The 25,012-nt window shown below is 43.2% G+C and overlaps 1 protein-coding gene across 15 annotated transcripts in view; it reads right to left on the bottom strand.

The window, feature by feature from the left end:
• Positions 1 to 1,920: 1,920 nt before the first annotated feature.
• Positions 1,921 to 25,012, bottom strand: part of KIAA1217 (KIAA1217 ortholog) — a 1,240,780-nt gene continuing 1,217,688 nt past the window's right edge. For 10 of the 15 annotated variants that reach the window (XM_085631670.1, XM_085631673.1, XM_085631675.1 and 7 more), the window contains 4 exons: positions 6,418 to 6,495; positions 4,669 to 6,318; positions 4,125 to 4,253; positions 1,921 to 3,442 (listed from right to left, as the gene is read on the bottom strand). In XM_085631670.1, the coding sequence (XP_085487796.1) occupies positions 2,954 to 3,442; positions 4,125 to 4,253; positions 4,669 to 6,318; positions 6,418 to 6,495 (2,346 nt within the window). In that variant the 3' untranslated portion in view covers positions 1,921 to 2,953. Of the gene's footprint in view, positions 3,443 to 3,756; positions 3,950 to 4,124; positions 4,254 to 4,668; positions 6,319 to 6,417; positions 6,496 to 25,012 lie in introns of those variants that run through there. The other 5 variants (XM_085631672.1, XM_085631682.1, XM_085631677.1 and 2 more) reach the window with 4 other exon arrangements.

Genomic DNA, 25,012 nt, shown 5'->3' with positions numbered 1-25,012 from the left:
ACCATTTTATGTTTCTGCTTCTCACACTGAGAAAGCAGAAGCATATGCCTGGTTGAGGGCGGGTGGGCGGGTCGGGGAGGAATGGCTTGCCCAATGTTGTGGGCCCTGACAGTTTGGTCAGCCCTCTGGGGCCGACCAAACCAGTCATGCGAACTCTGGATTTTCTCTATGTAGGCTGCATACAGCCTACATAGAGAAACTGGCCTCCCCATAGGTGCCTGGCTGGGAGCCGTCCTCACCAATCACAATGCTGCCATTGCAGCGTTGTGATTGGCATGGGGGAAGGGAGGGAGGCTGCCTTCTTCCTGTTCCTGCCAGAGGAAGGAGAGCAGGAAAGCAGCAGGAAAACGTGGGACCCGGCCAAGAGCGGAGGTGGCATGGGACCCTGTAAGGTAAGTTTTTATTTATAAATTCCCCTCCCCGCTCGAATGCAAATTTTTATTAATGTCGTGTATAGTTTTATTGTCTTCATACATCACTGTATGTGTAGAGGCAGCACCATTTTCTTTCATATGGGTTAGGGAACAATTATCCCAGACCATGGATTTCTAGTTTTGACTGATACTGCAAATTTCAACAGTGGCGGTTCTGGAAAGTACTTTTTAATTGCGTTCAGACAATTACCACTTGTTCTTAAAAGTGTGTAATCTGCTCTTGATAGCAGATGATTGATTTTGTCATACTCATTATGCGCTTTGCACATTTATGAATGTAGGGGAATATTTATGAGTGAGTTTGTGTTGTGCTTTCACCACGCAACGTGGTGCATTGCGACCAAGCCCAAAATGCAATTTATGAAGCCACGCAAGGCCACCTGGAGTGGCCCTGAGTGGCTTCATAAATCCAGAGTAACGCAATGCAGCACAAATCGCTGTGTTGTGTTACTCTGCGCCAAGGAGGCGTTCCATGGGTGTTTCGTGGGTGCTCCCATACAACATCCAAGGATTTTGACGCATTCCCAGATATACCAAAAGTCGTTTACCCGAGAATGCGCCAAAATGCTACACCTTCCCAGGGGAGGCGTAATGAGGAGAAATATCTTTTTCTCTTCGTACCTCCTCTTACTATGCGTGCTGAAACGCCTCAGGGGATTGTTTTTGTGCAGGAAGGTGCCCCTTCCTACAAAAAAACAACGCTCACACCCTTGCACCATAACGCAAGTGTGACTGAGTTGGCGCTAGGCAGCCAAAACGTCACCAGCGCAGGGACAAAGGCATTATTCTTTTTAATGCTGGGCATTCCAGACCTTTCCCTTTCACGCAGCGCAGCAAGGTGACTTTTAACTATGACCCTTATTTTTTATTTATGCCGCTACCTTTTGCGTCACGTTTCTGTTCCAAAATTGTGCAACAGTCAATTGTTTCTGGCGTTTATTAATTACTTCGCTTTCTAACCCTTTGTTGATAATCCGTTCGCTTGATTTATTCTACAAAGGTTTAACTTCTAATAAAGTTAGGTTGAACTTTTAAAATCAAAAGAAAATTATTTTCACCCTTAATGAAGGACTTAACATGGGATGGGGCCGTCACATCCACTGCTCCTATGGGAAATTATCCTGATAGGAGCAAGCAGGAGAAGCGCTCCCTTTAAGGGGGTTTTTAATTGTCTGGATTAACATGTTTAAGGGAATTACCTTTTATTGTGATTGCTGTTGACTCTACTAGCTTTGCAATCACCCAGAGATAGTCAAATTTGAAGGGGTAGAATGTGCAAACTGGAGCATAGATAAAACTCTGTGCCACAGATGACCTACTACTCATTGCACAGTGTTATGTACATAAATCCAGTTATGATTAGCTTTGTGGCAAAGTTTCTTTCTCTGTGATCATAACACAGCATATTTTGCTTGATGCACATCTGAATAATAGAACTCTCTTATGGTTAACTTTCGGGAAGCAAACAAACATTAAGAGGCCCGAGCAAAAGCATGCAACCCTTTATTTGTATTTAAAAATTTATCTGCTTATCAGTTTGTTATTTTACATCTTGATGCTCTACAAACACATTTATTTACAAAATGTACTCCTGGGCGCCAACATATTTATTTTTTAAGTCTATGAAATCCACTCTTTTTTATGGTACATCTACAGGCATGCATACAAATTTACTTTGGTTTGGTAAAACTACTACACGCATTGTAACACAATTGTAACTTTATATATTTACAGTAGTTTTCGAGTATAAAGTACAGTCAAGAGCCATACATATTAAAATCCACGATGAAAGTTTCATTTAGCACGTTTGTAAAATTACAGTGGTACTGAGGAAAATGATAAATGAACATGTCAGTATAAAAAAAATAATTTCATTTTCTGTGATTAGCGAAGCTGCCTTGCATTACATTAAATCTGAAATTCAGAATGGCAGTGCACTGGGTTAAGTGGGCTTGAACACATTTCTATCACTTCTCCTTTACTTAATAAGTGGAGGCCTATAGTTCTGAATTCATCTTTCACACAGACATATTTTAGTATCAAAACAGCTTGGCAAACATTGAAAGGAACTATGAAATGTTGCTGAGAAAAATAGACATTTGCAGCAAACTTTAATAATAAAAGAAAATAAACAATGTGTTTTACCTATACGTTCATACATCATACTCCAGTATTTCATGTTTTCAGTTACAGTCCCCATAAGGAAAATATCTTTACAGAAAAAAATATTTGTACTCTTATATTTTAGTTAACTTTATAATTTCACTGTTCATAAACGCACATGTACACACACACACTCACTCACTCTCTCTCTCCATTTATTAATTCTTGACGCAGAATACATATGGAAATATTACATTACGACGAGCAGTATCTACAACTTCACTGAAATTAATTTTTCCAGCATTGGCAGATACTTAGTGCTGCCCATCACAAGACAATGTTACAATCCCCTGTTACTATCCTGTGGACAGATGTTGATGAGCTATGTCAAACTGGCATGGGCTAGTGCTTCGCTTTTAAGAGGCGTCCTTGGTTGTGGTGGTTTTCCTTGTATTTCCATTCTGTGGTTTGTAGCTGGTGAAGTTAGGCGTGTGGATTGTCCGGACGTTCTTCATGCCTTGACCCAGGGAGGTAGGAGAGGTAGGGGTAGTAGGAGAGGAGGCGGAGGAGGAAAGGGTTGGCCGGCCATTTGAAGCCTGTGGTGAAAACGAAAGCTGGTGACCTTTACTGGTGTAAGTGGGGCTTGGATGCTTTGAAGAGCCGTTAGGGATGGAGGGAATAAAGGATGAGGAGTTAATAGTCCGCCCTGCTTGAGGGCTGATAGGATTAGAGGGAGAAATGGGTGATTTAGTAGATGGACTTGGAGCGTTAGGGCTTTCACCACAATAAGCAGGCAAGGAGCTACTTTTTCCAGAGGTAGGAGAAAAAGCTGGAATTCTAGAAGAGGTTAAAGTAGGGGAGGCAGCCTTAAAATCCCCACCAGTTTTCTTAGTACCTCCATTAGCCTGCAAATAAAGATGTCAGGAGACAGGTGGTCAGAGAGCGAGCAACATGAAACATCAACAGGGCCTGGAAGACTAGCCCGAAGAGAACGTAAGAAGAACAGGGCAAGACCATAACCATGGCTCGCGTGTGCGCCCTGGACCTGGCAGGAACTGGAAAGTGCCCAAAATAGAAAGGAAGGGAGAGTGCCACAGATTTACAGACTTTGTGAAATGGAGTGAGTTAATAAAAGACACCTTCTGTTCAATATATTGACCATGCTGATTGGATATAACAAGTGTGGTGAAGGCGCACATGTGGAGTTAATGAGTTTCAAAGGCAATGCACTACATATAGTCCAGTTCATTAGTACTGACGCTGAAGGATAAAACTACTTTAACAGTCAAGACTCTTATGTGCCATACCTCTCACCATCAAAAAAAATAATGGCGATTTTCGTTCTCTACCAATACAGCAGAATACCGACTTCACCCAAGCGAGAGATGTTTTATTGCAGGCATGCGCAAGCACTGTGAAAGTATAACAGAGGTTGTTAGTATTCATGCTACCAGATCCAGGTTGTTTATTTAAGCCAAGTCTTAAAGGCACAATCCATTATTTGGTACAGATTAGGTCAGTCTCTTGACTTGCCCTTTTTAACAGTTTAAAAGTCCATCCACTAATGGTGGTTTATGGTAAAACTACCTGACGATATTGGCGTTGAGGCTCCTGTAGCTTGGGCTGTTTTGCTGTTTTGTCCACGCTTGCCTGCGTTCTACTTTTGGAAGCCATAGGTACTGGCATTCTGCTGGTTTGTGATGATCCTGTGGATACCTGTGATAAGAGGAGAGATGGGGAACAGAAAAAACAAAGACAATGCTTAAAAACGTATTTGGAACTAACATCACATTTACCATTCCTCACCAACATATGAGCACACGTCAAGACACCTGCATGCAAGGGGAGGCAGACAAATGATGTTAATTTCAAGAAGCAAAAAGTAGAAACTACTCATCTACTGATCAAACTGGATTTAATTAAAACACACAAAGCAATAATTTCACAAAGACAAAATATTATTGATCCCCATTTGCCCATCACCAATCAGCAGCAGAATAGAGATAAAATCAAGTGCAATCAGTTGTTAAGACACCGTAGGAGAAAATCAAGCCACCAAAAAGACGCGAGACACCTGTAGCTTAATTACAGTTGTTTCAGTTCTAGATATGTGTTTATCCTGTTTGGGTACCTTACGTGGAGCAGAAGGGATGAGTGAGGGGGGATCAACAAGACTCTTAGGTTCATCCTGTTTTAATGTATTGTTGGTTTGTATTGAAGCGGGGGAAAGTGATGCACTGTCTTCAATAGAGCCCATGTTTTCAGACATAACCTTGGGACTCATTTCACTTATAGTATTTTCCAACTGCTTGATTGTTTGCTCAAGACTATTTAGCGTCCTGTATGTGTTTTGCCTAATTTCATCGGTTCTTGCAGCAGGTCCTGCTGTTTCAGAGCTCTGTTGTTCCTTTACCGAGGAGTTTTTGTCAGTTTCCTCTTTAGACTTGGTCCTTGCAATCTCAAACCTTTTGGCCTCTTTGTGTTGCTTCACTGTACCATCTGGATCTTCTTCTTCCTCATACACCACAACCTGTAAAGTCTTTTTTCCAGTTTTCGTCCCAGTCCGAATTGCTTGAGTGAGAGCCGCTAATTGCTTTTTGGGGAATTTAAACTTGAATTTCTTCTTTGCATCATCCCTGTTTGCAAACTGATAATCGGGAGAATCATGCTTAATGTCTGAATGCATATCTTCACTGCCTCTGAAATGTTTCTTCAACATTTCCTCTTCTTCGCTATTGTGAGCTTTAAGAGGGTTTGTTTTTGAGTGAAATTTATAGTCAATTTGGTTACTCATTTGAAGACTGTTGTCTTTGGGTTTTTCAGTTTTGTCTTGAGAGGCAGAAGACGTTTCAGAATCTTCATCCTCATCCTCTTCTAATATTTTCTCTCCGGAAATCATTCTCTCAAACTCTTCTTCACATTCCTCAAATATTGTGGAGAGTCTCTTGTATGCAGATTTAATATCCATTGGTTCATCAAATATGATGATGACTGGTTTCTTGTCCATGCATAGCACTGGATCCTCATTCCTCGTATTTTCAATTACACCATCCGGGTATTTCTTGTCTGCCCTGGCATCGATGTTAACAGTTTGTACATCATCTCCCTGCCTACTCACAATGTCGTGCACTTCTCCACTCGACAGGACTTGAACCTCATTTTGTGTGATCATGAAAGCAATGTTGTCTGTTGGAGAATTACATGGCGAACTTGCATCTTCATTATTGTGGACATTTCTATTTCTAGATGACTTTGGTCTTAATACAACTTGCTGACTAGGGTCCAAAAAGGGTAGTTCACGTTCTCTTAGAGATTTGGAGGCCAGTAAAAGCTCTTGGATTGTTGATTCTTCATTGTTGTGGTCGGTAGATGCAATATCACTGATTTTGGTGTGTCCGTCAACAATCCTAACTTCATTCTGAGAGATGGTCTGACCAACAACACTGGATACCCTGTAGTTTATCTTTGACTTCTCGTTTTCAATAACAGAACTGTGTATCCTGTAGGTTGCTTCGTCTTCTCTGCTTTTCGATGTCTCTATTGAATAACTGTCCCCTGATGGAGTTTTACACCTTAGCAAATTCTTCGAATCTTCTTCTGTTTCTATCACCATGCTCTTGCTCAACATTGAACTTTCAGGTACCAAAGAAGGAGTTTCTCTTTCTTCAAAAGTTGTAGTATTAGGAACTTTATATTTATCTCTTTGGTCTTCGTCTTTTTGCTGGTCATTTACAGCAACATTGGTATTGTGTTCGTTCCCTGTAATAACACGATAAATGACCTAGAAGTGAAAAATATGGTGAATTTTATAATCATATATTTTGAGATAGAGCATAGTTTGATTTTTAATAAGGGACTCTTGCACACCAAGTAAGCTTACCCCGGTGTACTCTGCAGTGGATGGTTTTTCATATCCATCATCATGTTTCAGTTTTTCTTCTTGGAAAAATTCCAAATTCTAGTAGGACAGTTTGACAGGTTACTGCACAAAACTGCACTAACAGGACAACACATGTAGTCATTTAAAATCACCAAACGTATTATGCTTTAGGATTCCAGAGCATGTGTGGGCACATACACACACGCTAAGAATTCGAGCACACCAAGCATAACGCATCTATTATTGTTATCATAATTTGCTTCATGTTTGAGATAACAATCTGATTAAAGTTAGTAGTGAGTGTCACTAGAGAGTCTTAGCAAAACCTCGGAAACATACATTTAACATCAATAAGGCCACCTTACTCCATAATTTTTAACCATAAATTAGGAAGCACCATGGTTCGTCTAGACTACAAACAAAATGAAATATTAATAGCTTACACACAATGCTACCAGTGGCGAATCCTATCTACCACTGCCCTTTATTATTTTCTTCAAGATATTAATAATGATGGTGCTTTCCATTTTTTCTTCTTTGTTATGGTACATGCTGTCCCACACAGTGAGTCACGACCAAAGTCCAGGGACTGCAGTGGTTATGATACTGTTTGAGTGCTTGGGTTCTCCTTCCACATCGGTGAAGCCAACTGACCTTACTAAAATATGTGTCACTGGCGGCAGAGTCAGACAGACATCACTAGGATATATGGCCTTAAACAGTTCCAGCACGGAGCACTCCAGCATGGGGTTCTCACCAGTGAGGCCGCGGATGCTGGCTAGGTGAAAGGGGGCAGAAGTTTGGCTGGAACAGTGAGAAGATATGCCAGAGCCCTTAGATGAAGCGATAGGAACAGAAAAGTCCTTGCAAGACCCAAGGAGAAACAGGAAAAGACAGCATCCTACGTGTAGCCCTCTGAAAACCAAATGTCGGTCTCAAGCCTATCTAGTAGGGGAGGACTTGATGCTGACATAGGTGGAGATGGCTTGTAGCAGCTCCACAGACAACACAAATGCTGTAATACTGTTATATTTATTTATTTAATCTTTATTTCGGCCAATTTGGCCATAAAAGATATACAAAGAAAACACATATTACACATGTAAAACCATCAAGGAAAAATAATCAGGCAACACATCAGATAAAAGGCCATGCGATTAAAATTTTGACTTAAAATTAGGTGAGAGCCTGCGACTTTAAAATACGGGTGCGAATATACCAAACATTAGTAAGAAATTTGGCTAATGCAAACACAATTGGACCTGAAACGTCAGTTTTTAAAATTCTATACACCGGGAGGTACTCCCTAAAACCAAGGTTTCTAATGAGAGGTAGGAGCCAGTATTTCCTGGCGGCCTTGTAAGTTGGACAAAACAAGACCACATGCAGATCGCTTTCCTCGGCACACACACATGCAGGGCATTGCTTGGTAGAGGGCGGTGTTGACCAGTAAAAGGTGTAAGATCGAAGAGGCAATGTACCATATCTCCATTGGAGAAATAGCTTCCTGGCCAACACAGGAGACATAGCGTCCAGAACCCACTCCAGCCTGTATGAGTCCTTGCTTTGCGCGAATACAAATGTTAATGACCCCTCATCCTTGCAGTCTAGGGCCATAGATAATTTCTGCTCGTGATAAGCATTGACCAAAGCTCTTCGTGGGATCCTTAGTGAGGCGTTAGCTGGATCCGTCCACAGGTCGGGAAGCCCCAATCTTACACAGGACTTTTTTATATATTTTATCCATGGGATCTGTAAAGCTTTGGGGTGGGTTAGAAACTCCCTCAGTTCCGCCCTATAAGAAGAAAGTTCTTCACTGCTCCATAGCCTTCGCCAGAAGACTATGGGTCTGAGACCTAGTTCATCTGCTATTGGTCTCAGTCCCAGATCCATCCTCAGGGGGAGGAGCGGGGTGCTGGACGGGAGTGCTACTATCTGTCTAATGAAATTGTTCTCAGTTATAGACAAGCTGCGGGAGGGTGTATGACCCCACAGTTCCGCCTCATACATCAGAGCTCCTCTAGCCTGTGCCTTGTATATCTGGATAAGCGGCCCCAACGGTCGATATGTGGAGCTTTTCATCAACCGAGCAAAGCCGCCAGTGGTCTGCACTAATTTAAGATTAGCCCTAGTCTGGTGAGTTCCCCACGACATGGTTTCATTCAACGTTACACCTAGATATTCAAAGGTGGAGACTCTCTCTAAACGTGATGCTCCCAGTAGGGGGTTCGGGCGTGATCTTAGGGTTGGGTTCAGGACCATAAACTTGGTTTTGGTGGCATTGATTTCTAACCCCCTGTCTGTGCAAAAAGACACAAAAGAATCAAGGATCCTCTGTATCCCCATAGGGGATTTGGACAGCAGCAGGGTGTCATCTGCAAACATAATTGCAGGCACCCTGCTGCCATTCAATTTTGGGGCGTCAGTGTATTCAGTTCCATTGAGATGGGCGATTACCCCGTTGACAAAGAGGCAGAACAGGGTCGGTGCCAATACACAGCCCTGTCTAACCCCCCTGTCAACGGGGAATCTGTCCGTTAATTCCCCATGTTTCCCGCACCTGACCCGGGCATAGTTATTATGATGCAATCTCTTTAAAATTATCAAGATATCTGGGGGGACCCCCATCTCAGCCAGGACACTCCAGAGTTTCCCTCTGGGCACGAGGTCAAAGGCGGCCCTCAGGTCCACAAATATGGTGTATAAACTACCACCTTCCAGTATCGCTGCCCTCCAATAGATAATGTTCAGACGGAAAACCTGATCCACTGTAGAAACTCCCTTTCTAAATCCCGCCTGGTACGGACTGAGGGCGCCCGTTTCCTCCACCCAGTCCTGAAGCCGATTCAGCAGTATCCTGCCAAACAGCTTCTGTGACACGTCGATTAAACTGATCGGTCTGTAGTTGGCTGGGAGCAGGGGCGAGCCCTTTTTGAATATAGGAACCACCTCCGCCCCCAGCCAGGTACTCGGGATTTCCATGCCATGCAAAACTCCATTAAACACAGCGGCCAGACAGGGGGCCCAAACATCGGACTCCTGCTTAAACAGGTCCCCGGGCAGGCCATCCAATCCTGGCGCCTTTCCACCTTTAAGTCCTAATAATGCTACCTTCACCTCCCCCACTGTTATCAAGTCCCCGTCATACTCTGCCAATCCAGTACCGATGTCGATCTTGGTTTCTCCCAGCTCAGAACTGTAGAGAGACTTGAAGTGTGCCTGCCACACCCCAGCTGCAATATTTGGCTCTTTTGCCGAATGGAGATTCCCCGACCCCCCATTTACTACTCTCCAAAACATTCGGTGGTCTCTTATTGCGAGGGAAGTGGTGAGCTCCTCCCACTGGTTCTCCTCCCATTCAGTTTTAGCATGGGTGACTAGTTTTTTGTAAGCCCGTCTACTTTCTCGCAGCTTCTCTCTGCCTGTTCCCTCCTTGATGCTTCTGAGGAGTTCTCCCTTTGCCTTCCTGCAGGCTGCATTATACCATAAGGACTTGTGTTGCTGGGCCCTCCTCTGATTCTGGACCTTGCTAAAAAGCTCAGAGGCCGCTCCCTTTATAAGGTCCTCATGAGCCTGATATAATTTCTCATGATGGTCTTTATTGCCCACATCGTTGGCTAGATCTCCCACTTTTTCCAAAATAGGAATTAAACCTGCGTAGAGCTTCGAGAGTTTCGCTTGGCTCGTAGCTAGTTTATCCCACCTGATTCTTCTCCTGTTATTATCTAATAGAAGTTCAGGTTTGAACTCCTCAGTGGTAGTTATGGAGGCCTCTAGCCCGGGATGACTAAGATCGAGTTCAAGGGCGTTATGATCACTATCTAGTCTCTCCCTAACCCTAAAGTCCAAGATAGAAGACCAGTTCACTATCTGAACAAGGGCATAGTCCAAGCGGGACTCTCTTCCCACTCTGTTATACGTGGTTTTGCTTGGTACATCAGACTTAACACGTCCATTGCAAGCTCTAATTCCATGCTTTAGGGTAAGGGCAGTAATCTGCAGTGCTACAGGCGTCCATGCCTTTGATACTGTTATAAGGATAATAAGATCTGCTGTTTGTGTGTGTGCCGATATTTGCACATGGCATATCTGAATGAATGAGCTAGCTGGAGGTTTGACTCTCCCTCCTTTACCTTCAGTCTCCGTTTTACATTAACAGGAGAAGGGATAACAGAATTTTGGCAAAGTATTTCATCATATGATAGTACCATAAAACGCCACAAGTACGCAATTTTTCTCTTTTGTTGGTGGGCAGAAACATCGGTTTATGTTGGAGGCTAAAAACAAACAACATGAGCACCTGGAATGTTTCTGCCTAAAGATGTTAGACCAAAGGTTAAAATTGATATTGGATTGTTTGTTACATTTTGCTTTTTGTTTTCAGTTTGTGTCCCTTTGGCTGTCACTGTGATCCACTCCCTGTGGAAAATATGGTGGATTGTGAATTATGAGAGACTGAAAGACTCGCGTGTGATTGCCAGTCCCTGATGCACAGGGATGGCACTGAACCAAGCATAATGTTGACCCTGTTAATAATGTCTTTCACGACACATCAGCCTGCAGCACTCATGCTCTGAATCTGGAACCACATCAAGTGAGTAAATAGAGAATAATCTTACTTAAATGTCAGGGAGGTGTAGCCAATTGGGTGAGGATACCATTTGAACACTCTACACCACCATTCCAGGATGCTCGTCCCTACACCCTGGACTTCTCGTGATCAGACTATGTACAGATCATATATAAATCTTATCGTGGTAGCTTGATCTCTACTATTTTAGATTTCATCAGCTTGGCTTAGGAAGAGGTATGTCCCCCCCTAAGAAGTTCTGTAACTACAGTAATTAAATATTCTCTAAAGTTCGTTTGTGAATATATAGTTTATATGCTGCTGTATTAATATCAGTATGACTTCGCAGCGCTGTCTAGTTCAGGTACCCTCACATCCAGGTCTCGGTGATTCTCCCACAGACTGGCGATTTTGTTCTTCTGTTTAAGTAGATTCACCATTAGTATTGGAGTATTTACTATTTAATGTATATGTTTAGGCGGAGCAAGATTTGGGATGTGTAAATAGAGGTTTTTAACAAATGAAGTACTTGACCTTTTGTGTATATGGTAACTGAGACTATGGATTTAATGGTTTACCATTGTGGTTGGTACTTCTGTGAGCTCCGTGATAACTTGTGAAACGGTATGTCAGAGCTGCGTTTTATGTGTTCTGAAGAATGCTATCTTTTAGCTTCTGAAATGCTTATGTTCAAGACGACTTCTAAGTAACATCGGCATCTGTGCGACTGCAAGTCCAGATGCAGCTCCGGGGAGTGTGTATAGTCATTTGTGTTGTTCACGTGTGCTGTTGTGAGTTCACTGATCCCTAACTATATGGAATATTTATGCCGCACTGGCTGGATGTAAAGAATATTGTCTATTATGTTGTGATGAATATTTGTTTTTGATAGGAGGGAAGTTCTGATGCTGGTACAGTGATATCCATTTATATTGATGCAATCTCAATTTTCTGTCTAACGCTTTCTGATAAGCCTCTCACCCCCAATCCACCAAAAAGAAGGACCTCTCTACACCTCTCCATGTCTTTGAGCTTGTTTCCTGTGCTTCATTAGTGAGTATCGAAATAGTATAGCAAGTAAGGGAGTCAATAGGTTTCCTCTCTGGCTATTTAATAAAACACAATAAAAGAACCACCATTAAAAACGTCTGTGCTAGCTGCAGAACCTGGCTCTTCGCAAAGAACCTAAAAGTCGCATGCAATGTGTTCTAAAAATAAACGGGATATAAAATAGAGTTATGATCAAGGTAAACATCCATGATGCAATCACAGTGAAATACCAATACATTCAATTCTATGCACCGTGGGACAAAATCCTTAAATTTCACAAATGTTCCCAATAACTTAATTCTTCCTACTAGACTTAATACGGTATGTAAATTGATGCTCGAATAACAATGACGGGTCTGATTACGATGTCAGCCAACTGCTTGTTGGAGGCTTACAAACCAACATCGTAGGTGCCCCCCCTTCACATCCCTCCACCGTGTGACACACGGTGCAGGGATGTGCAATAACTTCCTTTTCATAATGGGAGCTTGTGCTGTGGGCGGTTTTGGACCGCCGCAGAAGCTCCCATTGTAAAATGGAAGTTTTGCGGTCGCATCCTAATTATGGTTTCTGGACCGCTGACCGGAGGTTGGTCCGTTCCGCATCTGCGGCTATGTCAGTCGAAGGGAACTCTGACCGACACCGTACTGAGCTCCTAAGTGTTAGAGTAAGTAGGTATAACAATTGACACTGGTATGCTATGTGATGGACTAGTAGCTGTATTAAGGTAAGGTGCTAGCTGTAAATTGCCTACGGTACAGACAAGCCTTCCAGCATCTAGGCTCATGCAGAGGCTTGAGCCATGGTATACTGGCCACCTTTCAGGAGAGGACAAACGCACACTTCTTCACTGTGTACCTACCTCCTCCAGGACATGGGAGAACATTGATAAAGGAGCAGTGAATCACGCTTTGGCCACTGTGAACCAGTTTGGGAATTGACATTTGTGGGCAGACTTAGGGCACAGTGTTGCATCCTCTAGCACAGGTGAGGAAGCCAACAATGTTGCCCCTTGCATATGTGATCCAACCACCCAGTACAGTCTGTTGTAGAGTGCACTTGCACTCATTCACACAGCACATTCGATGTGACAGCTGTTTAAATTTGAGCTATGGTTCCTTCTTTTGGTGAACAGCCTGTCCTAGCCCCCACCCTCAAACCTAACTTGGTGGTGTACAGTTCTGAATGCACCCGGGGTGGCTTGTAATCTGCTTTTCTCCAGAGACCTCTACTTGTGCTGGTCACGCAACTTATGTCGGGGAAGCATAATTTCCCTCATTTGAATGGTGAATGCTCCCATGCAAGTGAACACATTATTCCATGAGAATGCAGTGTCAGAGCATCTCTACCACTTCAATGTATATTACAGAAAGGACTACCTGCCCCTTTGTAAAGGTTGACAGTAATAGGCAAGTTGTAAAGATTCTGCTTTTAAACATTTTCAGAAGTACATGTATTTTTGTTCTGGACTACAGTTTGGATTAAGGGTGTTCAACTGCTGGACCCCTAGAGAAAACCCTCAATGTTTAAACTACTTGGAAGCATTATCAAATGAGTGATCACAGAGCACAGGTTCGTGAATGGCGCACAGAGGTGAGCAAATGTCTGTAGACATCTTTGCTTTTCGCCCTAACAGGATTTAGGAATGTAGCCGAAAACAACAAATGTAATCCTTCCAACCACAAGAGTGAATAGAGTGCTTTAAAGGCTGAATTTATGTCTTCCTGCTTTATCATAGATTTAAGCACCATTTGTCCACCTCTTTTTGTAGACTTCGCAGTCTGCTGATCAGCTTCTTCTAGAGCCTGGTGTAGATGATACTGCAATGGTTTATACGTGTAGGCAGGCCACCGCCAGAGCTCTTGCGAGTTCCACTTAGTGGTCAGTTTTATGTAGTGATATATTTCTGGAGTAAGAAATGCAGGTTGATAACCTCACCACTGCACTGAGTTGGGGGTGAAAGAAATCAGAGAATTAAATAAATCTCTTTGCTTTCAGGGACGCAGGTGGAGACACTGAACATCAGAGGCCACTTCAGGGAAGTGCATCAGCTGCTCCTCTTCCCAGCACCATACTCACATGCTTTGATCTGCTCATGCAGCTGAAGCATTCTTTCATCCAGTAAAACACATGGTCAAGGCATATTGTGATTGTGATATTTTTAACCCTGCTTGTGTTCCAGCCCCATGAATGCCGCATGACAACATACACGAAGCATATTCTGCTGAATTAATATGGCATGTTTTTTGGGTTGTGGCTGTTGTTGCTGAGAAAGAATCACATCAGAATGACCCCTGGCGCGACTACTTATGCTTTCAGCCGTCTGGGAATTAACACTCGGTCCACCGAGCCATATATGGCTATTGTCAAGAAATTTAATCACAGTTTTCCTGCCTACATACAGGGACTGGTGTAACTTTTTTTCTGTTGGTCAGAATAGATTCAGTCTTCCTCTGTGATTAAAACCCAGAATGATGACCGTGGAGGAGGTATTTATTCCTCACAGGAGTTATCTCTTTACTTTACTAGATTTTATGTGGAATATATAAGCTAGATATGATAATCTGGTTCAGCGGTTCTTAACTTGTGGTCTCGAGATCCCTGGGGGTCCATGACACATGCTTAAGGCTTAGAAAATTAAATACTATTACCAGATTTTTTAAGTATATATAAATGAAGCAAAATTTAAAATTTTAAAAAAATCTGCAAATGTGAAAGAATGAGAAATTTGAAGATAAAAATTAAGTTGATATCCTCAGATTGATTTATGAGAGCAGTGCAAGTGTAACAAACCAAATATAGTACGGTTCATGAGCGATCTCAATTGAATTTAGAAAAGCTCAACTTTCCCATTTAAAATTTTGACTTTTTTTTTATTTGGTTGTGAATTAAATAAAACATTTTATCATTTGTGTATTTTTTTTATGAAAACTTATTTTTGGGTTTTGTGTGTATTGTTTTGTGATTAAATCATCAGAATTGCTTAGGCTGAGTTCCCTGGTTCACTCGCTGATGACTAAAGCCATGCCTGACGTCACCCGGCCGAGGTACTAGTGTGCAAGACGTCGCAGCGAACTGCTAATGTGAGGCGTGCATGACCTACTAGACCACCGACCTACCACAGAAAACCTCAGACTCCGGTGAGCCTTTTATCTTTTACCAATCCCTGTGAGTGTAGCACTGCACGTTCGTAATAACTCACTGTTTCATAGCTTTATTATTTAGCGCGTGACCACTTTCCGCTGCCTCTGGCATCGGCCCCTGCCGCAGCCCCCGTCTCCGTATGCACCAAAACGATAGCTGCACTGTAAGCACGCGATGCGCACATCTCCCAGCAGGCTTGAGGACTGGTGGTTCATGTGCGCGCTAGAGTACCATACAACAGTGAATAATACCCGAAACACGCGGCCAGCATATCTGTCACTTTCAGTGCCCAATGGCGAGACACTTTACTAGGGCGGTGCCGCGAGCTGGCGGAACCTGAAGTTTAGCTGCAGTGTGTAAGCCGTTTGCACTACTGCGAGGGCATTGTAATGGATCCCGCAGCCCTCTCAGGCTCACCCGACCACCATCGGCACTGGCTAACTCAGACTCCCCGTCAAGAGCAGGAGCCTGCTGCCTGGCAGCCTGTAGCGGAGGGAGCTGGTTGCTGCTGCCTAACTGAAACATTCCGCGGCAGATTCTTGACTGTGACTGAATCAATGGTGTGTGACATAGATTTGAGCCAGGCCCGGCTCAGAGAGGTGAGCGCTGGCATGTTTATCACATTATTATTTTAGCATCACAATAAGCCCAGATCAAAACCTGTGATCAATTAAGCTGCCCCCTGTTGGAGCTGCCCCACAGGCTTTCCTCGTGTGCTGTTCAACATATGGAGAACAACATGATCTGGATCACAATCCAAAAGCGGGCACTGGCTGCAGCCCCCACGCAGATCTGGTGGTGCCTCGCCTTCTGTTTTAAGTGCTGGCAAGGCACCCCAGACAGTCACTACTATGCACATGCGGTGTAGACATTCCAGGTTGAAACTGGTTGTTTGGTTCTTTTTACCTAGCTGCCCTAGGCTGTGGTTTTGGCAAGATGCTTTTTTTATCCCCCTGAGCCCTGCATCACAAAAAAAGGGCTTTCTGGCAGTCAGTGGAGCCCCCTCCCCCGAGCAGATCGTTGTACACCAAGGCCAGTCTACTCTCCAGCAAAATGAGCAGAGCGGCCACTGTAACTGGCAGTTGAAGTTCTCAAAGAGTGCTAAACGATTGCTCAAGAATAACACCATTAAGGCAATCCATGACACCGATGCAGCGCCTGTTTACATTTCACACGTTTTACTCTATATTGCATTCCTGAAGACTGTGATGTTTCTGTAAATTTTAACAACGCACCGACACAGCGTGCTTATGGGCCATTTCAGAGTGATGTTGAAAGAGAAAGAATTAAAGTGTATAGAGAGTGAGAAACTGCAGAGGACAGTTAGCCTGGATGACAGGGGGAGAGGTTGATGGTAGTAAAAGGGAGGAGGCGGCATTTTTCAATTCTCACCTAGGGCGGCAAAACACCTAGAAACGGCACTGATGATAGTGTGTGTCATGGGCCTATGACAACTCTACTTATGATTGGGGGCAAGGGGTTATTTATCTTCTGTGTCATACCTGCTTCAAGTTATGGTGAACATTATTTTTGCATAACACCAGGCAAGCTCCACAGACAAATTAGAAAGGTGTATTTTGAGGATCAGCCTTCACTGCTTAGAGACAGGGGAGAGACAAGGTGTGAATATTGGCATGCTAGTGTCTCCAGTTCTGGTGCTTTTGCACTCAAACATTACCACTATGTCTCTAGCGGTCTCTGTTGTGTTGTAGAGTCCCCATGGGCATTGTTTGTACGGTGTCCGGGGTGGATGTCTTCCGATATATACTGACTTTCTGCTGTGCATGGCTGTGGCCTTGCAGATGAGTTCTGGAAGTTGTTTTCTTGCTCCCTTGCACACTTTAGCTGAGATTCTCCTGTGTCTCTAACTTTGGATCTTGTCTTCCCTGGTCAGCTTACAACTCTGGTGTTCCATGTTGCAAATGGTTTGTTTCAGCTTTGCCAGCAAACAACTGATATATTTACGCAGTGAGTTTAAATATTGCATACAAGACCTTGGAGCATCAGAGTGCTTTACATAAAAACTGAACAGTATAAATAAAAGCACTGACAAGTGAAATATAGAAGCAAAAACAAAAGTACAGGTCACATAAGAAGAATATAAGCAATATCAGATCAAAGTAATAATAAGCAAAGCAATGGCAAAAAAACAGACCGTTATAGCGAGAATATTCCTGGAAAAAAATGAATAATCCCATTTATATTACCTGTCCAAGTATGAGTACTGCAGAACAGGTGGAGCACAGTGCAAGGTGAAGATAAAGCGTACAATACATTGGAACTAAGAGTAGCCGTAGAAAATGGTGTGCTTCATATTCAAAGGAAAGTCAGAGAGATGCTAGAAAAATGGCACTTCAAGAGCATTGGTGTGATCTCTTTTTGTGCAAGTTTAGAGAGATGGAACAGTGTGGAATGCAGTTCCAAACTTTGGGAGTGCATCCTGAGAATGAGTGACTGAGTCAGTGTTTTGTTGAAGACAGGAGTCTCCCACATTAGTGTCTTAGCTACAAAGTGGAAACAAACCTCTTGAGATCTTAAATTTCTATGACCGATAGCTGTACTATATATTGGTGGATTTGATTTATACCCAATGTATTGCATGAAATGTACCTACAAAGGTGACTCCAATTACAGTCATTTTATTTCAGATGTTGAGACAGTCTATGTCCACCCATTTATTGTTCATTCCAGTTACCATGTGTGTTATGCAAACAAATATTTAGGAGGTTGTAGAACAAATATTACTGTTAAAATGGTTAAACGGTTTTGTTTTTCCCATACTCGGATGAACAGGCCTTGTGGACGTGCCCATAATGTATATTTGAAAATACACTATTTATATCACTTTTCTAATTGAAGTTTGAATGTAGAATTGCCTTCAAAAATGTTTTGTGTGAGGCCTTTTGTCTCATTGTCAAAAGCATACATTTTGGAAGAAATGCATCTCAATAACATCTCAGTGAATACACAGGCTCTTAAACGATCGCCATATTTAATAATATCCTATATTTACATTTCTCATTAAGCCTTAAATGCACAGTCAAAGCAATGAAATGTTTTCATAGGACTACCAGAGAACTGAGCAAACACAGATCTCTTCAGTGATATAAAATCACCACAGTTAACAGTCATACAAAAATGCCAAGGCTGAAAGCAAATCAATAAATATCACAAATCAAGCAAACACTTCTCATAAAAATCGATTTCAAGTGAATTTATTTGTCCCCCTTGTCTCAGCAGAAGTCTTCATAGCCTTGTAAAACACTTTCCAGAAGGAAGATACTTAGAAAGCATCATACATCATCACTGGGGCATTCTTCCAACATACCACACTAAATGGAAATTTACTTGAATTAAATCTGGGTCAAAGGTTTTTGGAGGAAGTGTAAGGGGTATGAAGTGTAAGGTTTTCCATGTGTTTTGTTATGCTCTGTATGTGTGCTGTATTTTGCACCTGGTAGTTCTACAAAGGCTTGTTATTTGTAGAAAGGTGTAACTTCCTACGCAAAAAACTATCATGACCACAACACAGTTACCCTTGGAACATGACACAAGGGTGCCTGTGTTGGCGCTAAGCAATTTAAGTGCACCAGCACTAGAGAGCACAGAAATGCCCCATATCTGTATAATTGAGGCATATTCTGCTCTCCTCACTTGCTGCGATGCGTTGCGTGAAATCTTGTGTTTATCCTGCCACTGGACCATATCATTTTTATGATTCTTTTCATTGGCATTATCCTTCCACTGCTCACATTTAGGGAAATACTTTTTTCTTTTTCATTCAGCGCTTTGAGAGTGCGTGTGTTTTATTGCTCTCTGCACCGTGTGGTGTTACCCCATGCTGTGTTGCTCACCTCCAAGCTGGTCTCTAAAAGCACAGCAAAGAAGAGATGTTTGCTGAGGTGTGGCTGAAGTGAAGGCTTTAATGGTTGGTCTTCTCTTATCTCTTGCATTCCACATATTGCATTGAAAGCATAAGCTTTGTCACACAAAGGACTGTGGAAGGACCATCTGCTGCACTCACTCAGCTGGCGTCTGAGGCAGAATGTGTACTTGCATGACACTTCAACTGAAGGGCATCTACTCTCTGAGCTACTGCAGAGGAGCAAATGGCTAATTCCTGTGGAAGATAAATTTGGTCTGGGCAAGTGGTTTTCTTTACATTCAGAAATTTCCTTATTCTTTTTTAATTCTGTTCAGAGTTTTCCGAGTGAAAAGTATTTGAAAAATAAGCCACGTCATTTATAACAAACCATGTCATTTATAAAGACTATACAATAAGTTTTCTTTTTCTCCAGTATATTTTTTACTTTTTTTTTTAAAACAATACTTTACAAAAATTGGCAAAGCCAACAGCTTAGCACTTGCATTATAAAGACCTGGCCTTGGAGCTTTGCCAAAGCTTATTTATTAAAACATCGAATTAAGGGAGGCTGCTTATCCTTTAACACAACAATGGAAATCTTCATTTGAAAATGTATTACTTCCGTCAGCTCCTCCAGGACAGCGATGTGCCGGGCCTCTCGGATGTGGAACGGGAGACCCTGGAGGCAGACCTTTCGAACGAAGAAATAAAGCAAGGCCTTGGGACAGATTAAGTCCGGAAAGGCAATGGGGCCTAACGGCATTCCAGTAGAGTCTTTGAAGGCCACTGCCTCTCTAACTGCGCCACACTTGAGAGCCATGTATGAAGAGAGCCTGGAAGTGGGTAGGCTACCAGTAGATCAGCGACTAACCACCATTGTGGTCATCCATAAGCAGGGTAAGCCAGCAGATAACTGTGGCTCCTATAGGCCAATCTCGCTGATTAACGTGGAGACAAAAGTGTTGGGAAAAGTCCTGGCGAATAGATTGGTGACAGTTATTACATCATTGGTCCACCCAGACCAATCTGCCTTCATGCCAGGTAGGTATACGGCCATTAATATACGGCGTTTACACAATGTGATGGCTCGTAGGAAATATATTGAAGAGGACACGGCGGTGCTATCTCTTGACGCCTCAATGGCATTCGATTCTATTGAATGGCCGTATCTGTTCGAGGTCCTAGGTAAGGTGGGATTAGGCCCTAAATTCATAGCCTGGGTAAAGCTTCTATATACCGGTGTGCTGGGACAGGTGAGGGTGAACAGCTATACATCTCGGACGTTCGAGTTACGAAGAGGTACTAGGCAGGGATGCCCGCTCTCCCCGCTGATATTCTCTCTTATGCTGGAGCCTCTTGTGGCCTGGGTGCGCAGAGACATGAAGGTGCGAGGGTTGTGCTGGGCGGCTGAAATGGAGGATCGAATATCCTTGTATGCGGACGACATACTGTTATATCTAGTATCCCCGTACAAATTGATCAGAGTAGTGCTAGACATATTCACGAATTTTGGTAAATATTCAGGATATGCGATCAATTGGCACAAATCTGTACTGTTTATGTTGGGGGGCCAAGTTCCCCGCCTTCCGGCCGACTGCACTATAGCGGTGGTGACGGAGGGGTTTCACTATTTGGAGATCTTTGTCACTTCAGATCCAGCTTGTTTCTACAGCTCCAATCTGGCCCCCCCTTTGGCTAGGTTATGAGCGGATGTGAAGCATTGGAGGTCTCTGCCTTTAACACTGGTGGGGAGGGCGGTACTTTTTAAAATGTTGGCCCTTCCTCGTTTTCTTTATATACTACATAACTTTCCAAACAGAGTCCCAGACTCGTATTTTAGAGCAGTTGAAGGTGAGATTCGTACGCTGCTGTGGGATGGAAGGGCCCCCAGGATCGCATTGCAGAAATTGACAAAAGGCTGGTACGACGGAGGCATAGCACTCCCTGACCTACAGCGTTACTACTGAGCGGCGCAATTGGTGACCGTCAACCACTGGTTATATCATCCCCCGGACGACCCAGCATATGCTCTTGATCGATATCAAACTGATTGCTCCGGATATCTGGGGGCCCTGTACACTACTGATAGGAAAAATTGGGGGAGGTTCTTCGGCCCTACCCAACATACATTGGAAATTTGGCGTATAGTTAATTCCCGGTTGGGGTGGACGGGCGTCCTCTCGCAGGCTACACCGTTGTGGTTCACCCAAAAGCTGGGCATGCTGTGCTATCAGCTCGGGTTTGATAAATGGGACCTCATTGGGGTCTCAGCGGTGAAGGACCTGGTTAAGAAATGAGCAATACTTACCTTCGGTGACCTCCAGAGGCAATACCATATGGCACAAGGAGAAATGTACAGGTATTTACAGATTAGACATGCGATTCTGGCGGCGTTCCCGTCTCTCAAAGATATACCAAAATCGTCATCTCTGGAAGACCGTTTGCTAGACGGGCCCCTCAGTTCAAAGGCAATCTCTCTAACCTATAAGAAGGTGAGTAATAACCTGCCAGACACCTTTCCGAAGCTCAGGGAGCGGTGGCAAGACGACATAGGTCCTATAGATGACGAGGACTGGCAAACGGCGCCTATGTCCCCTCAAGCAGCGGCCATCACACAGAGATTCATGCTGATTCAGCTTAGGATACTCCACCGATCATACATCACAGGGAAAGTTTTGGCGAGAATAGGAGCTAGACCTGACGACCTTTGTATGAATGGGCGTGGTCGCAGTCCACATATTACCATACCCTGTGGAATTGCCCAAAGATACGTGCCCTTTGGAAGGAGCCTCAGACCACATGCAAACAGCTTTGGGAAAGGACATAGTATTAATACCACAACTGGGACGGTTGAACATATGGGAGGTGACTGATCTCACGGAAGTTGAACAGCAATTTACAACACTGGGATACACGCTGGTGAAACGAGAGCTGGCTAGAGGATGGGGAGGAGCGAGCCCACCACTCGTCACCCTGTGGGCCAAAGAAATGGATAGATGCTTGTTGGCAGAGACCGATGTTTTTAAGGCTCGGGGGTGTCCCAAGAAATGGGATAGGAAGTGGTCACATTGGAATAAATATCGAGGGGATCCCTGTGTGTCACCTACTGTTGAAATAGAGATGCATAGACTAGCGGGTCATGGGGGAAATGCTTAATATGCAATAAGAATTAATGTCTGCTCGATTATCATGTTGACCACCTTGAACATGTCGTCCAAGCATGTATGTATGGCTGTGATTGAAACCAATAAACAAAGTTTTTAAAAAAAAGAAAATGTATTACTTATTTTGAAATGGTTCATTTTCTGTCGTATTTCCTCAAGCATCTTGGTAAGAAATACCGCACATAGGGTACATTAACAAGTGCATGAACACTTGCACTGATGGTGGTATATGTAAACCGGTAGGAGGCCAGCAGATGTGTCTAGCACTACAATATTGTATGTAATAGCAGAGAAAGGATTATGTTACTTACCCAGTAAGCATCTGTTCTTGGCATGTAGAGCTGTAGATTCACATGTGTTGCATACTCCTGCCATCTAGTGTTGGGGTCCAGATGTTTGCAAGTTGTTGTTCTTTGAATAAGTCTTTCCAGTCACTAGGTAAGGTGACTGCTCCTTTCGGTGATAGTGCGCGTGGACATTGACTCCATTGTTAGATTGTTTTCCCGCAAGAGGGTAAGAATGGAGTAAGTGAGTGTAGTAATGAGATGTCCATGCGTAGATAACATGAATAATGAGAACTCCAACAACTAAAGTTGCCCAGGGAGGAGGGTGGTGCATGTGAACCTACAGCTCTACATGCCAAGAACAGATGCTTACCGGGTAAGTAACATAATCTGTTCGAGGCATGTGTGCTGTAGATACACATGCTTTGCATTTACTATATAGACGTATTCTCCCAAAGTGGTGGCTAACCAGTAGATGTTGCAGTTGTCTGAAAAAGTGTTTTAGCACTGCCTGCTCTACATTGGCTTGTTGCATGCTAGTACATCCACACAATAGTGTTTGGCAAATGTGTATGGTGTAGACCATGTTGCTGCTCTACAAATGTCAGCTATAGGAATGTTACCTAAAGAGGCCATAGATGCCCCTATTTTGCGAGTGGAATCCACTCTAGGGGGTACAGGTAAAGTTATTTTAGCTTTTGCGTAGCAAGTTTGAATGCACTTAACAATCCATCTTGAAGTGCCAGATTTAGAAATAGGATTGCCTTTGCGAGGGGGTGTAAATGAAACAAAGGGTTGCTTTGTTTTACAAAGATCTTTTGTTCTTTCAACATAATAAAATAAAGCTCTTTTGATGCAAAGTGTGTGAAGAGCTTGTTCTGCTACTGAATCAGGTTGAGGAAAGAACACAGGTAACTCAACTGGTTGATTAATATGGAAAGCAGAAACCCCTTTGGGAAGGAATTTGGGATTGGTGCGAAGCCCTACCCTATCTTTTTGGAGCTGAAAGAAGGGTTCTTCTAAGGTTAATGCTTAAAGCTCACCAAGTCTCCTTAATGAAGTGTCTGCAATGAGGAATTCAACCTTCCATGAGGGGAAGCTGCAAAGGACAGTTGTGTAGGGGTTTAAAGGATGGACCCATAAGTCTTGTAAGTACAACATTAAGAATCCACACTGGTGCTGGTGGAATTTTTGGTGGTTTAACTCTCTTTGAGCCCTTCCATAAAGGCTTTGATGAAAGGAACTTTGAACAAAGACAAATGCTGTCTGTTTTGCAAATACATAACTACCGCTGCAAGGTGCAACCAAATAGATGTGTAAGCTAGCCCACATTGCTGTAGCTTTAGTAGGTAACAGACAATGTTCTGAACAGAAGCATCTAGGGGTAGAATTTTGTTGTTATTACAGAAAACAACAAATCGTTTCCATTTAGCTGCATAGTAAGCTCTGGTAGTAGGTGGTTTTCTTGTTTCTTTCAGAATAGTCATACGGTCTGGTGGTAAATCTAAATATCCAAACTCAAAGACTTCAGGAGCCAGATCGCTAAGTTGAGATCCTTGGGATTTGGATGCTTGATTTCTCCATGGTTCTGAGTGAGGAGACTGGAGGTGAGATTTACTTTATGATGTGGAACTACTGAGAGCTCTAACAGGGTAATGTACCACGACTGACGGGCCCATGTGGGAGCTATCAAAATCAGTGTAAGTGAGGCGTGTCTGAGTTTCCGACTCACAAACTAAAGGAGTGGGAGAGGCGGAAAAGCCTATGCAAATATGTCTGACCAATTCATCCATAGGGCATTGCCTTTGGATAGATGGTGTGGGGATCTGGAGGTGAAGTTTGGGCATTGTGCGTTGTCTACTATGGCGAACAGATCTATTTGTGGGTATCCCCATTGTTGAAAGTATGGGAGGAGAACTTGGGGATGAAGTTCTAACTCGTGTATTTGTTGCCTCCTTCTGCTGATGAGGTCAGCAATTTGATTGTTCACTCCCGGGAGGTGTTTTGCCAGAAGGTGAATCTTGTGATGGATTGCCCATTTCCAAATTGTCTGAGACAGGCGTGACAGTTGGAGAGAGTGTGTTCCCCCTTGTTTCTGTACATAATACATCGCTGTCATGTTGTCTGTGTGGACTAGGACAACTTTGCCGGTGAGATAAGCCTAATAAGCTTTCAGCGCTAGAAACATTGCTAGAAGATCTAGATAGTTGATGTGGAGACGTTTGTGTTTGTCGGCCCAGAGACCTTGAAGTGTTTAACGATGGAGATGTGCACCCTAACCCGTGAGCGATGCATCTGTTGTTAGAACGGCTTGTGGAACAGGGTCAATGAAAGGCCGCCCTTTTGATACATTTTGTGCGTTTCACAACTGCTTACAGCGATGGGTGCGGCTGTCCACCAAAACTAGATACGTTAATTGACCCTGTGACTGATTCCACTGACGTGAAAAGCATTCTTGTTATGGACACATGTGTAGTCTTGCATGAGGTATTATTGCAATGCATGACGCCATCATTCC

This window comes from Triturus cristatus, chromosome 10 (genome assembly GCF_964204655.1).
Source record: "Triturus cristatus chromosome 10, aTriCri1.1, whole genome shotgun sequence".
NCBI lineage: Eukaryota > Metazoa > Chordata > Amphibia > Caudata > Salamandridae > Triturus > Triturus cristatus.
Note: the sequence above shows the minus strand (reverse complement) of the source record. Positions and strands in the feature narration are given on the sequence as shown.